Raw genomic sequence first — 13,268 nt, 5'->3', positions numbered from 1 at the left:
TAGTGGACAATATCTACTTGGAAGTACGAGATTACATCACAATAGTGTCTTCTCTTCATTCATCACAAGTACTTTCCAAACAACACATTCTGAAGTCTTTACTAAAGTACCCCTCAGATAATATTCAACTAACTGGCTACCAGCTGAAAAGAGGAGTGACTCAAGTTATAAATAAACTTGTACTGATTTAAGTAGACCGGGGGATAGCAAACTCCTCCTTTCCCATTTGACCCCAGGTAAAGCTCCCAGTTATGTGAATGTTAGGCTATGAACAGTGTGTGGACTGAGGAAGCATTTGCAGGGTGTCAATGTTGTAAAAGGTAAATCTTAGGTGAGGACTCAATTGTTTGGTGGTTTTCTCAACTGACTGTCAAAGCTACTCAAACCTAATTTTTAATGTACTATAGAAAATAACTTAATAGAATAAATCAAAGCCACTGGACTAAAAGAAACATATACTTAATAACAAGACAGTTTCCCTGGCTGAGTAGCTCAGTTGGTTGGAGTGTCACCCCAATACACCAAGGGTGTGGGTTCCATCCCGCATCAGCACACATACAAGGGGCAACCAATGAATGCATAAATGGGTGGAATGACAAATTGATGTATGGGTGTCTGTCTTGTTAAAAAAAAAAAAGAAAGAAAGGGATAACAAGACTATTGATGAATAAGCAAATATAGCAAAACGTGCATCACTCAATCTAAATGGTGGACATTAGGTGCTAAATATATAATGGTTTCAATGTTTCTGCATGTTTGAAAATTTTCATACTAAGCAATGGGGAAAAATAATTCAAAATTGTAATCACAGTGATAACAGGAACTGCTGGGGGGAAAAAAAACTTGGCCTGAAAGGAAACTAGTTCTCAGCCTAACTCTAAGAACTCAGAGTTTTCAACTGGAAAGTGCTTGGGAATCCACCTGGGCAGATAAATACAAGATTTTATAGTTTTATGAAAAATTAGAAAAACAGGAGCAATATCACAGCATTTTTAAAAAAAACCCTTAAAACTTCTTTCTGCTTTTACACTGGTTCTGATGTTGGTGGTAGCAAATAATGGATTTCTTTTTTTATGTCAGGACTTAGCAGTCAAATCTGATCATCTTTGATATGTAATCAATTGCCTCATCTTCTGCCTTTGATATCTAAATCCTTAACCTGCCTTCAGGAAGAATCCTCCTACCTTTAAAATCTCCTCTTAGTAATTTTCCACCCACTGACCTCCTCACTCCATTTATTGGTGATACATTCCCATTTGTCTTTGATGGATTTGGAATTGAGTCTAATCTCTCTCCCCTATTACAATGTCCCTATTGCAACAGTTTTCAATAAAGTCTTTCTTAATATTTTAACAAGTATCAGAATAATTTTTTTCTTTACTCATACCTCTAAACAGGTACAGAAAGAACTTGGCAGCTAATCACAATGCTTGCTGGAGAGAACAGCTTGCTTCCGTAATGTGGATTAAAGGATGCCCCAAATACTGAGATTTGTAATTGCTCAGAAGCATTAAGACATTGGAAACAAAACAACACCCCACCACCACCTCCCGGTGCCGGTCTCTTTCAACCTCAATAGTTCATGCTTTCATTTCAGCTGAATTTCAAAAATGACACTAAAGCCCCGACCAGCACAGCTCAATTGTTTGAGCATTGTCCCCCAAAGTGAAAGGCCACCAGTTCAATTCCCAGAGCACAAGCCTAGGTTTCAGATTCAGTCCCCTTTTGGAGTGTGTACAAGAGGCAACTCATCAATGCTTCTCTCTCCCATGGGTGTTTCTCTTCCTCCCTTTCTCCCTCCCTTCCCCTCTCTCTTAAGAAAAAAAAAGACACTAAAGTGAGAAAAACGATTGCACAAAGTTTTCTTGAGGATGATGACTATGCCATGTTATGGAGCCAGCATGAGACCAATGCCTGCCACATGGGGTAGGAATGCAATGATTTAACTGGTTGAATGAGATAACTAACAAAAACAGATGAATGTTTATTACCTGAAAGAAAACAACATACATTCAATGGGAAAAAATATCAATCCTCTGTTCAAATTAGACAAATAAGAAAGAATTATAAAGGCACTTGATTTTTAACTTCTACCAAACATCAAAAATTAAAGATATCTTCCTTTAAAAATAATTGGTCCTATCCTCTCAAAGTTTTCCAAAAAATAGGAGAAAATACTTCCGAAATTCATTTTAGGAAGCCAGCATTACCCTGATAGCAAAACCACACAAGCACAGCTCAAGACAAGCCAACATCTCTCATTAATATAGATGCAGAACTCTTTAACAAAATATTAGCTAACCAAATCCAGCAATACATTAAAAGGATCATACACCATTATTAAGTGGGATTTATTCCAAGGATGCAAGGATGGTTCGACACACACCAATCAATGCAGTTGATGGATGCAGTGACATACTACACTAATGAAGATAAAAATCATATGATCATCTTGATATGGAAAAAGCATTTGACAAAATTCAACATCCGTTAATGATAAAAAACTCTCAATTAAGTGGGTATAGAAGGAATGTACCTCAACATAACAAAGGCCACATATCACAAGCCCACAGTTAACTCAATGGTGAAAAGATGAATGCTCTTCCTCTGAGAGCAGAAATAAGACAAGGATACCCGACTCTTCCCACTTGTATATTTTAATAATGGAAGTCTTTGCCAGAGCAATCAGGCCAAAAAAAAAAAAGAAAGAAAGAAAGAAAAAGCCTCTCACAGCCTTGGCTGGTGTGGCTCACTGGACTGAGCGCCGGCCTGCAAACCAAAGGGTCATCGGTTCCATTCCCACTCAGGGAGTATGCCTGGGTTGCTGGCCAGGTCCCCAAGAGGTGGTGCGCAAGAGGTAACTATGCATTGATGTTTCACTCCCTCTCTTTCTCCCTTCCTTCCGCTCTCTCTAAAAATAGATAAATAAAACCTCTTTTAAAAAAGAATCTCACAGAAATGAAGCTGTGAACTGTCACTATTTGCAGATGAAATATTATATATCATAAACCCTAAAGACTCTCCCAAATAACTGTTAGAAATAATAAATTCAGTAAAGTTGCAGGATATAAGATCAATATACAAAAATCAATTGTGTTTCTATATACTAATAATAAACTATCAGAAAGAGAAAATAATCCTGTTTGCAATTGCATCAAAAATACCTAGGAATAAATTTAACCAAGGAGGTGATAGACCTGTACATGAAAACTGTAAGACATTGATGAAAAAAACTGGAGAAGCAAATAAATGGAAAGCTATTCCATACTCATGGATAGAAATAATAGTAAAATATCCACACAACACAAAGTAATATACAGGGTGGGGCAAACAGCTGTGAGTCTTCAAAGCACAGAATTTAATTCTTATATTATTATTTATTAGTTATATTATTTTCCATACAAACTGTAAACCTACTTTTGCCCTACCCTGTAGAGATTCAATGTAATCCCCAACAAAATTCCAAGAGCATTTTTCTCAGAAATAGAATGAACAATCCTAAAACTTGTATAAAACCACAAAGGACCCCAAACAGCCAAAGCAATCTTAAGAAGAACATAGCTGAAGCCATCATGCTTCCCGATTTCCCATTATATTATGAACTATAGCAATCAACATAGTACGGTATTGGCAGAAAAACAAACACAGATCAATGGAAGAGAAAAGAGAGCCCAGAAATAAATCACATCTGTGGTTAATAAATTTACAACAATAACAACAACAAAAACACAAGAACATACAATGGGGAAAGGTCAGTCTCTTCAACAAGTGGTGCAGGGAAACACGCAAAAGAATGAAACTGGACCACTATCTTACACCAGATATAAAAATTAACTCAAAATAGATCAAAGACTTTACTATAAGACTCCCAACTGTACAACTCCTAGAAGAAAACAGGCAGTAAGCTCCTTGGCATCAGTCTTGGAAATGATTTTTTTTTAGTCTTGACACCAAAGGAAAGGCAGCACAAGTAAAACTAAACAAATGGGACTACGTCAAACTACAAAGCTTCTGTACAACAAAAGAAACCATCAAAAAATGAAAATAAAAACTACCATATGGAAGAAGAAATTTGCAAATCATATATCTGATAAGGGGTTAATATCCCAAATATAAAAGAACGTACACAATTCAACAGTAAAAAAGACAAATAATCTGATTTTTTAAATGAGCAGAGGATTTAAATATACACTTTTCCAAAGAAGACATACTGATGGCCAACAGGTACTTGGAAAGGTACTCAACATCACTAATCACAAGGAAAATGCAAATCAAAGCCACAGTGAAATACCACCTCACACCTGTTAGAATAGCTAATACCAAAAAGACAAGAGAGAACAATTGTGGATGAGGATGTGGGAAAAAGGGAACCCTGGTGCACTGTTGGTAGGGATGTAGGTTGGTACAGGCCCAGTATGGAAAACAATATGGAGGCTCCTCAAAAAATAAAAACAGAACTACTGTATGATCCAGCAACTCCATTTCCAGGTATTTAGCCAAAGGGAATTAAAACACTAACTCAAAAAGGCATCTACAACCCCATGTTCACTGCAGCATGCTTTACAATAGCCAAGTCATGGAAATAGCCCAAATCCACCAATGGATGAATGGATATAGATCTACATACACACATACACACACACATTCTTACACATATAAAAATATATCTATATAAAATGGAATATTATTCAACCATAAAAAATAAGGAAATCCTGCCACTTGCAACAACATGGTTGGGCCTCAAAGGCATTATGCTAAGGGGAATGAGTCGGGCAGGGAAAGACAAATACCATATAATATCACTTATATGGGGAATCTAAAAAGAAAACAAAAACAAAAACAAAACCCGAAGTCATACAGAGAACAGACTGGTGGTTGTGGGGGAAGGGAAGGGCTGGAAGTGTGGGGGGAAAATGGGTGAAGGTGGTCAAAGGTATAAATTTCCAGTTATAAAATCACTAAGTCTGGTGACTGTAGTTAAAATCTTGTCCTGCCTATTTGAAAGTTGCTAAGAGTAAATCTTAAAAGTTCTCATTACAAAGAAAAAACATTTTGTAACCGTATATGCTCTGGGTGTTAAGGGTTAACTAGGTTTACTGCCGTGATTACTTCACAATATATACATATATCAAATCATGACGTTGTATACCCAAAACTAATGTTATATGTCAATTATATCTCAATGAAAAACTGTCTTCAATAATATATGCTTAGGAAACAATTCTAATAACCACTTAAAATTATTAATTGGTATGGTTTTAGCGATACTGAGGAAGCACGCTGTGGTAGGGAGCATCAGAGATGACTGTCTACCCAGCAGGGGACGAAACACTGAACAAGCACAACCCTTCAAATCAGCACAGTCCTCTGGCTGAAGCATCAGTAGTCTGAAGGAAGCTGATACATTTTCCTATGAAAAAGGACAGCCCAGGAAGTTCATCTTAGAGGGATGACTTCATTATACTATTAAATTTGAAAAGGGGAAGAGAGCTTAGCCACCTCCTTTAAATTAGGAAAATCAGTACTTTCTGCAAGTTACCAGAAAGGTTAGAGAAATATGTTGGGTGACTTTGGACTTCACTGCTATGGCAAGCTCTGTTACATGAGACACCACCCCCAACCCCACTGCTTTTTCAGCCTTTCACAACAAGAAGTGGAGAACCTGGAAGTTCTTCAGTTGCAAAGTCAAACAGGAAGTTCTCAGGCAGGAGCCCTGCTAAGAGGTGACAAAGGGCTGGGTGTGCCGGACGAGGTTAAAGGGGAAAAAGAAAGGCCAGGGGATTTCTGAGCTGTGGAGCAAGGGAGAAATAGCGGTTTCTCTGTTACCATCACTGCACAGGAAGGTAATGCAACTTACTGGTAATTGCTAATTAATACCATTGACAGGAGACAAACAGCATTGAGATTCCAAAATAAACGTAAATACTTATGGGCCGTTTGCAGGATTTAAACAAGGTTATTTCATCCAAAATTTCACAATTTTGAACTTTGCATGACACAAAGAACTTATGTAATGTTCATTTAATCAAAACTTGCAAGGTAGCTTGTTCTATTTTTTGTTTGTTTGCTTTGTTTTGTTTTTGTAGCCATGTCCAGGGCACTTTTATGAGAAAGGTACTAAAAAATTTTTGAAGAATTGCATAGTTATAGCTTTTGCCTAAGTAAAATCATGCCATAATTACTATTCTTTCTGTGCAAACAAAGGAATTTACCACTAATAAAAACATGGACATGATGCTTTCATATTCAGAGTCCTGCACATTTCTCTGGCATTCTCTACTGCAATAGTTTCAAATGCAAATTCCATACCCACTTTTATTCCTAAATTCAAGTGACCATCAACAGGAGAAAAGTGGGCAAACAAGTCACGAAGGAAAAAAGTTCAAACTGGGCTCCTAACCTATCAAAATTTGAACTGAGTTCCCAGGGACCACCTGAGTGGTATTTAAACTTGTGGACAGAGAAAGGAAGTCGCTGCCGGGTGGGGTCTCTGGGTCAGACTGTTGCTTCCCGCTGGCTGGCTCTGAGCAAATTTAACAGGCTAAGTCAGTGATGTCAAAGTCAAACTAAAATGCCAGTTTTAGGGGAAAGATTTTAGCTCTGTGGATGTGATCTGTGACTGCAGTGCTTGTAAACTGAGCACACAGCCCTTAATCATGCAGCTAAATTTTTCAGAGACAATAGGACACTTTCAGAAGAACCAGGAAATTCCACCCTGCACAATGCCAGCACATATTGAATTAATAAATGAGGGTCTTCAGTTTCTGGATCCCCAAAAATCTCACAGGGATTGCTTAAATTACCTCTCTTGCTCTATCATCTACAGAGTATCTTTAATACTAAGTGGCAACAAATACACTACTTCTCATTTTTTTATCTACCATCAAAAAGGTCATCAAGTAAACCAGGCAGTGAGAAACAAATACCATATGATCTCACCTATAAGTGGAACCTAATCAATAAAACAAACAAGCAAGCAAAATATAACCAGAGACATTGAAATTAAGAACAAACTGACAGTAACGGGGGGCGGGGGGGGGGGTGGAAATAACGGGGGAAAGGGTCATCAAGGAACATGTATAAAGGACCCATGGACAAAGCCAAAGGGAGGTAGGATTGAGGGTGGGAGGTGGGGATGGATAGGGTAGAGGGGGGTGGTGGTAGGAAAATGGAGACAACTGTATTCGAACATTAATAAAAATGATTTTACAAACACGGTCATCAACACTAGAGCTCAACTCTCCTGTAACTCCTCACTCACTCACCCAAGTGATGCCAATTCCTCCTTGCCAGGAAAGCTTCGAAAGTAGCTCACTTTCTAGAAAGATAAGCAAACCACTTTTGATTCAGGCCTTGACTCATTAGCATCTCTCTTATCTCCACTCTGAGCAATCTTCCTACCCATGCTACTCCTTCTCAAGTACTGAATACCTTCTGGAACAAACAGAAGTTAATTTCTCCTCCCAATACATCCTGTAGTACCGGGCAGTATTACTGGTAGCAGCCTTTAATCACAGCCCCAGTTCCTACTTGTCTTTCTCTCCCCTTCCCTATTTCAGCCTTTTTTGGTCATTTGAGATATATTTTTGCAGGAAGATAAAATTACAATTCAAGGTTTGAGGAAGTGGTACAGTGCAATGTCTGACAGAGGGAGGTGGCAAGATGACGTTAGTGGTTAATCATGGGAACAGATGGATGTACCATAATATCATACACTGTAAGGAGGGAGTTTGTTGTGGGCTGCAGAGTCACACTGCTTGGGTTCAAATACAGGTTCTGCTAAGGTGGTATGACGCTGGGCAAGAATTTTTAAAACATGCAATAGCTGACTACTTTGTCAGGGGCACTGATGTCTTTTCCTTTAGATTGTCAAATAAAAAAAAATGACAACCAACACAATAGCCGTCCAGTGTGAACGAATCAAAATTATACCTGTTTTTTGTCAGACTGGCTATACACACACACACACACACGAGAACTTGTGCATGCCATGAGAAAAGTTGAAAATCACCACCTGAGTTGTTGTGAGAACCAAATGATATGATACAAACTTGGAAAGAGTGCCAGAACTAAACAGCAAGCACTATGTTATTAGTACTGTGTATATTTTACAAAATATGCATAGTAATATGCATAGTAATATACATAGTACAGCTGTTATTAGTACTATGTATACATTTTAAAAGAATAAAGAAATTCGTATGTACTGACTTGGAAAAAGTCCATGGCATTGTCTTATGAAAATGCTACTGTATAAACCTATACCAGGAAGACAAACAACCCAACTAAAAAAATGGGCAAAAAACCTGAATAGGCACCTTTCCAAGCAGGGCATACAGATGGCCGACCTACAGACATATGAAAAGATGCTCAACATCATTAGCCATCAAAGAGATGCAAATTAAAACCACAAAGAGAATCACCTCACACCTGTCAGAATGGCTTTCATTAATAAATTAACAAACAAGTGCTGACAAGGTTGTGCACTGTTGGTAGGAATGCAGACTGGTGCAGGCACTATGGAACAGCATGGAATTTCCTCAAACAATTAAAAATGAAACTTCCTTTTGATCCAGCAATACTACAACTGGAATTATACCCTAAGAAACCTGAAACATCAATTCAAAAGAACTTATGCACCCCTATGTTCATTGCAGTACTATTTACAATAGCCAAGAGTTGGAAACAAGCCTAAGTGTCCATCAGTAAATGAGTGAGTCAAAGAGCTGTGGTACATTTACACAAAGAAATACTACGTAGCAGAAAGAAAGAACTCCTTCCTTTGGCAACAGCATGGATGGAACTAGGCACTATCCTGCTAAGTGAAATAAACCAGTCATTGGTGAAAGACAAATACCATATGATTTCACTTTTAAGAGGAATTTAATAAACAAAATAAACTAATGAACAAAATGGAACCAGAGGCATGGAAGCATGGAACAGTGGCCAGAGGGGAGGTAGGAGTGGAATAATGGTGGAAAGAAGGGAACAGGCTAGTCAAAGAACATGTATGCATGACCCATGGACAGACACAACTGTGAGGGCTGACTGTGGGAGCAAGGGGGTGGGCTGGGCAGAGGATGGCAAAGGGAGAAAAAATTGGGACAACTATAATAGAATAACAATGAAAAAATTTTTTAAAAAATGAAAATACCATTTAATCTTCATTTTTTAAAAAAGAAAATGCTACTGAATAGCATGTTTTGTAGGGCTCTAATTGGGGAAGAAAGAAGAAATGAATGATACACACTTACAGGTGCATCCACAGAAGCCTCGAAAGACACACCAAACACTGAACTGTCATTACGGGGGGGGGTGAGGAAGGGCTTACACTTGTATTCTGGTCTTTGCGTAACAAGTCTACTATTTTTATAATTAATTTTTACATCTCTCTCGTCCTGGTCTAGGAAAGATAAGCTTCTTAGAGATAAGGAAACTGAGGCATTTGACTAGGAAGAGGCAGAGCCCTCTCAGTACAATCTCTCCTGCACATCTCATTTCAGATTCCCTTATAATCTTTAGAGCCCTTGGCAAATCATGTGCCTGACACGGGATGGAAACATTCTGAAACGGGTGTTTTTTCCCCCTTTCCTTTATGTCCTGCTAATCTAAAGTACTCCTTTTATTGTGTCCTTGTGGATTCCACATTTCACGTTTTAACAACTTCCTTCCTACCTCTTTTATAATTTTCTCACCATTTCTTCTCTCTACCTGTCTTTCTGCCCCTCAAACAAGTGCTCTTGCCCTGGAAACCCCACTGGAGTGACAACTTGGCCCTCCACTTTAAGGTTTTTGGCAGGCACAGGGGCCCCCATTTACACGATTGCAGGCCAGAGTATGCCTCCAAGTTGCTTTGTATTTTGCAAGGGGCCCAAATGTGCTTTTCAACAATATTTTCTTACTTCAGTCAAGAAAGAATGCTTGGTATGTTTTGGCGGGCACCTTTTCCTTCTTTAGGTCTTTCCTTACACAGGTGTTTACTTTCGCTTTGGCTTTCTCCTGGAAGTTACAAAGCTATTTTGTACCTTCCCATCCCCAAAGTTCTCTACCGTGCTTATCCTTTATTGTGTTAATTTTTATTGTTTGAGCACCCATCCGTTTCACTTCTGCTTTCCACTCTCACACTCCAGCCATCAATCCCCATTTATACCCATTTTCTATTTCAGCCCATGGAAAAACGGCTATATGTTGAAAGACGAAGGAAATGAGAATGCCAGGTTCTAAGGAGGGCACCTTCCAGGCCAGCGCATCTTCCAGGCCATCTCCCGCACCGGAACCCGGCGTGTTGGGAACCCAGCCTGCCCGGGGGGTGTCCGGCCCACCAGAACAGGGTCAACATCAAAGCGCCCAGGCGTCGGGAGAGTTGATTGGTTCCGGATGAACCAATCAGAGGGCGAGGCTGTGCACCGACTGGGGCGGGCACAGTTAAGGAGCGGACCTAGTTAAAGCTAAAGGGACAGGTGTGCCAAGGCACCGGGGTTTCACGTGCATTTTTGCACCCACCAGGTCACTAGTAACCCTTGAACTCCGGTCTGCTAAATTCCACCTTCAACGTTTCCCAGTTTCATAATGCTAAATAGAAGGAGAAACATTATTTATCCTACCATTCATAAAATGGTCATTAATAGTCAATGAAGGGGAAGCCGTAGAGTAGGGCAGAGGCCATTAAAATCCTCCATCTCTCCTTTCCTAGTTTCACTCCAGGACAACAAAGCTCAATCGGTTCTTCAAATAGTAAGTCACTCAAATACTCGCTTATTTGCTCAAGCTGATTACCCCAGAAGCTATCATTAAACACCTGGAATAAGTTTGCCCCTCCCAAAGAACTGGAGGATATTGCATTGGCATTTAACGAACGCGCAGAAAGAAAGGAGAAGCAAATGAGCTATTAGGCTACAATCAAGAAACTAAGACCTTCTGAAATATGCTACCACACAAGCGAACGCGGCTGCCTCCAGTTCTCGGACGCCGCCCGGGGGCTCCTCCAAGCTCTCCACCCCACAAACTTCGCGCGGAGGCACAAAGACGCGGGCGGGAGGGGGAGAGCGCTGATAGCAGATTTCCCCGCTGTTTCAAACTTCAGCAGAACTGTTCTAAGCACTTTCAAGTGTCACGGCCCACGGAATCACAGATCCGTGATAGCTTTCCCACGGTCCAGCGCTTCACCCACCTATCTACCTCCATTCCAGGGCTGGAGACACCGCGTCCTTGGGGATGGGGGAAGGGGGAGTGGAGAAGACAGAAAGGGCCAGTATAAATTAAGAGGTACCCGCCGAGGCCTGGGCGCCGGCATCCAGAGAACCCTGGGGCTGAGGACAAGAAGAGAGGAGGGCTGGAACCGGGCAGGGAAGGGCCGCGAAGAGAGCGGGGGAGCCGCGGGTGTCGCTGCACTCACTCTGCGTAGCCAGTTGCCCAGGGCAGCCGCCGGGTCTCCTTGAGGATGAGGATGGGGCGGGCGATGTGGTCGGCGCTGCACTCCACCTCGTCCTGAGACAGCCCCAGGAACTCCGGCCGCCCGTAGGGGAAGCGCAGGGGCAGGTCCGAGCCTCCGCAGCCGCCGCCGCTGTGCTCGGAGCCTGAGCTGCCAGCCATGATGCCGCCCATGAAATTGGCCACGGCAGATTTCACTCGAGTGAGCATATTACTCCGGCGCCCCGCAGCAGCGGTGCGAGCAGCAGAAGGTGGCTGGGGCCCGGCGAGGCGCAGCGCGGAGCATACAGGCTGCGGCGGGTGCGGACGCTCTAGCAGCCGGGCCGCCCGGACGCGCCGCGCGGCTCCCTGAGCCTAGCGCTGCAGGGGGCCGAGCCCCGGCCTCCCGCGCTCCCTGCCGCCGCCGCCTCCGGTGGCTACACTTCCGCAACGGAGAGGCATGGAGCGGGCGGGCCGGGCCGGGGTCCGCCGCGTACTCCGGGAGCGGCCGGGCAGCCGCAGCTTCAGCAAGTCCCTTCCCAGCCCGCTGCGCCCGACTCCTAAATGAGCGGAACTGAGCCCACCAGGCCAGCCCGCGGAGCCGGCGCGCCCGCTGCCACGGCTACGGCCGCCGTCGAGTCATGTGATGAACAGGCTGCACGGGCTCTAGCTGCAGCTTTGGCCGGAGCTCAGCCCCTCCCCTGCTGGCCCAGCGAAGCTCGCCCTAAGATCTTGACCACCTGGGGGAGGGGGATCCGGGCAAGGTCTGTTACTGGCGGAGGGGATGGGGGCGCTGTGAGCTCGAGCGGGTACAGGTGTTAGAGGACGTCACGTGGGGCCAGGCAGCCTGGAAAAGGCAGTTAGGAATCCGTTCCGTGAGCAATGCTGCCTGCACCTCTGGGAAAGGAAACTTGGGAGCTGGAGGGGAAAGGAAGAACACAGGTAGGATTCTGGTGGGATGCTCCAAGACCTACAGTGGAAACGAGGAATACCTGGTGTAACAGACTTTTCAGAGCTTTTAAAAACCAACAACCTACAATAGCTGCACAAGAATCACGAGAAGTTTTTCCCTAGACATTTCTAGAATTACTTGACTTGTTCATTATTACCCCACGCATCATCATCTACCGAACAAACCCTGGTTCAAACCCAGAATAAGTTTAATGGCGAAGAAAAATCGAAAGAACTCTAAGAAATCAGAAGCAAGCCCTATTTTACCTGGTACTTAAATGTTTAATAAATGTATACAAGCATTTTCTTCCAACATAGGACCAGAAGTATCTTTTCAAAGCTGCCCGTTTACCATTGAGAAACTTAATTCAGCCTTTTATTTTTTCGTATTTTGAAAAATTGTTACAAAATTAAGGGCCTTTTAAAAGTAAAGGAAATGAAATAGAATATAGACACTCGACAAAATGCTAAAGGAAAAATGAATAAATGTTTGCAACGATAAAAATTTCGGTGGTCTTGTGTATTAAAACAGAAAAAAAGGAAAAACGAATGTGCTTCACGAGGCGTAATATTTATTAAATGTTGGACTTATTATTTTTATAAGAATATTATTATTATTATTTTTTATAAGAATTATTTTTGCAAGAGGGCTGTAACCTGTTCATGTTTACTTATTCTGTATCCTGTTCCTATCTTCAATTACCATTTAATTTGCCAGGATTCTTTGTTACTTGTGGAGTTATGCACTGACTGCTCGCTCACTTGGAGTTAAGGAGGAAATACAGGCTCTCATTTTTCTAAGGGAGTTGGGGAGGGGGGGGCGGAAGAGCAGTCCAGGTGTTGGAGCTGAAGCTAATTCTCTGAAGAATTGGAATCCTTGCTCTTAGGGGAGGGCTGGATAAGCCTCA

General features: G+C 42.0%; 1 protein-coding gene across 1 annotated transcript in view; it reads right to left on the bottom strand.

The window, feature by feature from the left end:
• The window catches only part of PPM1H (protein phosphatase, Mg2+/Mn2+ dependent 1H), a 236,520-nt gene extending 224,395 nt beyond the window's left edge, over positions 1-12,125 (bottom strand). The window contains exon 1 of the mRNA XM_045828954.1: positions 11,396-12,125. Coding sequence (XP_045684910.1) covers positions 11,396-11,640 — 245 coding nt within the window. The 5' untranslated portion in view covers positions 11,641-12,125. The remainder of the gene's footprint in view (positions 1-11,395) is intronic.
• Between the last annotated feature and the right edge of the window lie 1,143 nt (positions 12,126-13,268).

The sequence above is a fragment of the Phyllostomus hastatus genome, unplaced genomic scaffold (assembly GCF_019186645.2).
Source record: "Phyllostomus hastatus isolate PE091 unplaced genomic scaffold, TTU_PhHast_1.1 phas_scaffold_93, whole genome shotgun sequence".
NCBI classification, from domain to species: domain Eukaryota; kingdom Metazoa; phylum Chordata; class Mammalia; order Chiroptera; family Phyllostomidae; genus Phyllostomus; species Phyllostomus hastatus.
Note: the sequence above shows the minus strand (reverse complement) of the source record. Positions and strands in the feature narration are given on the sequence as shown.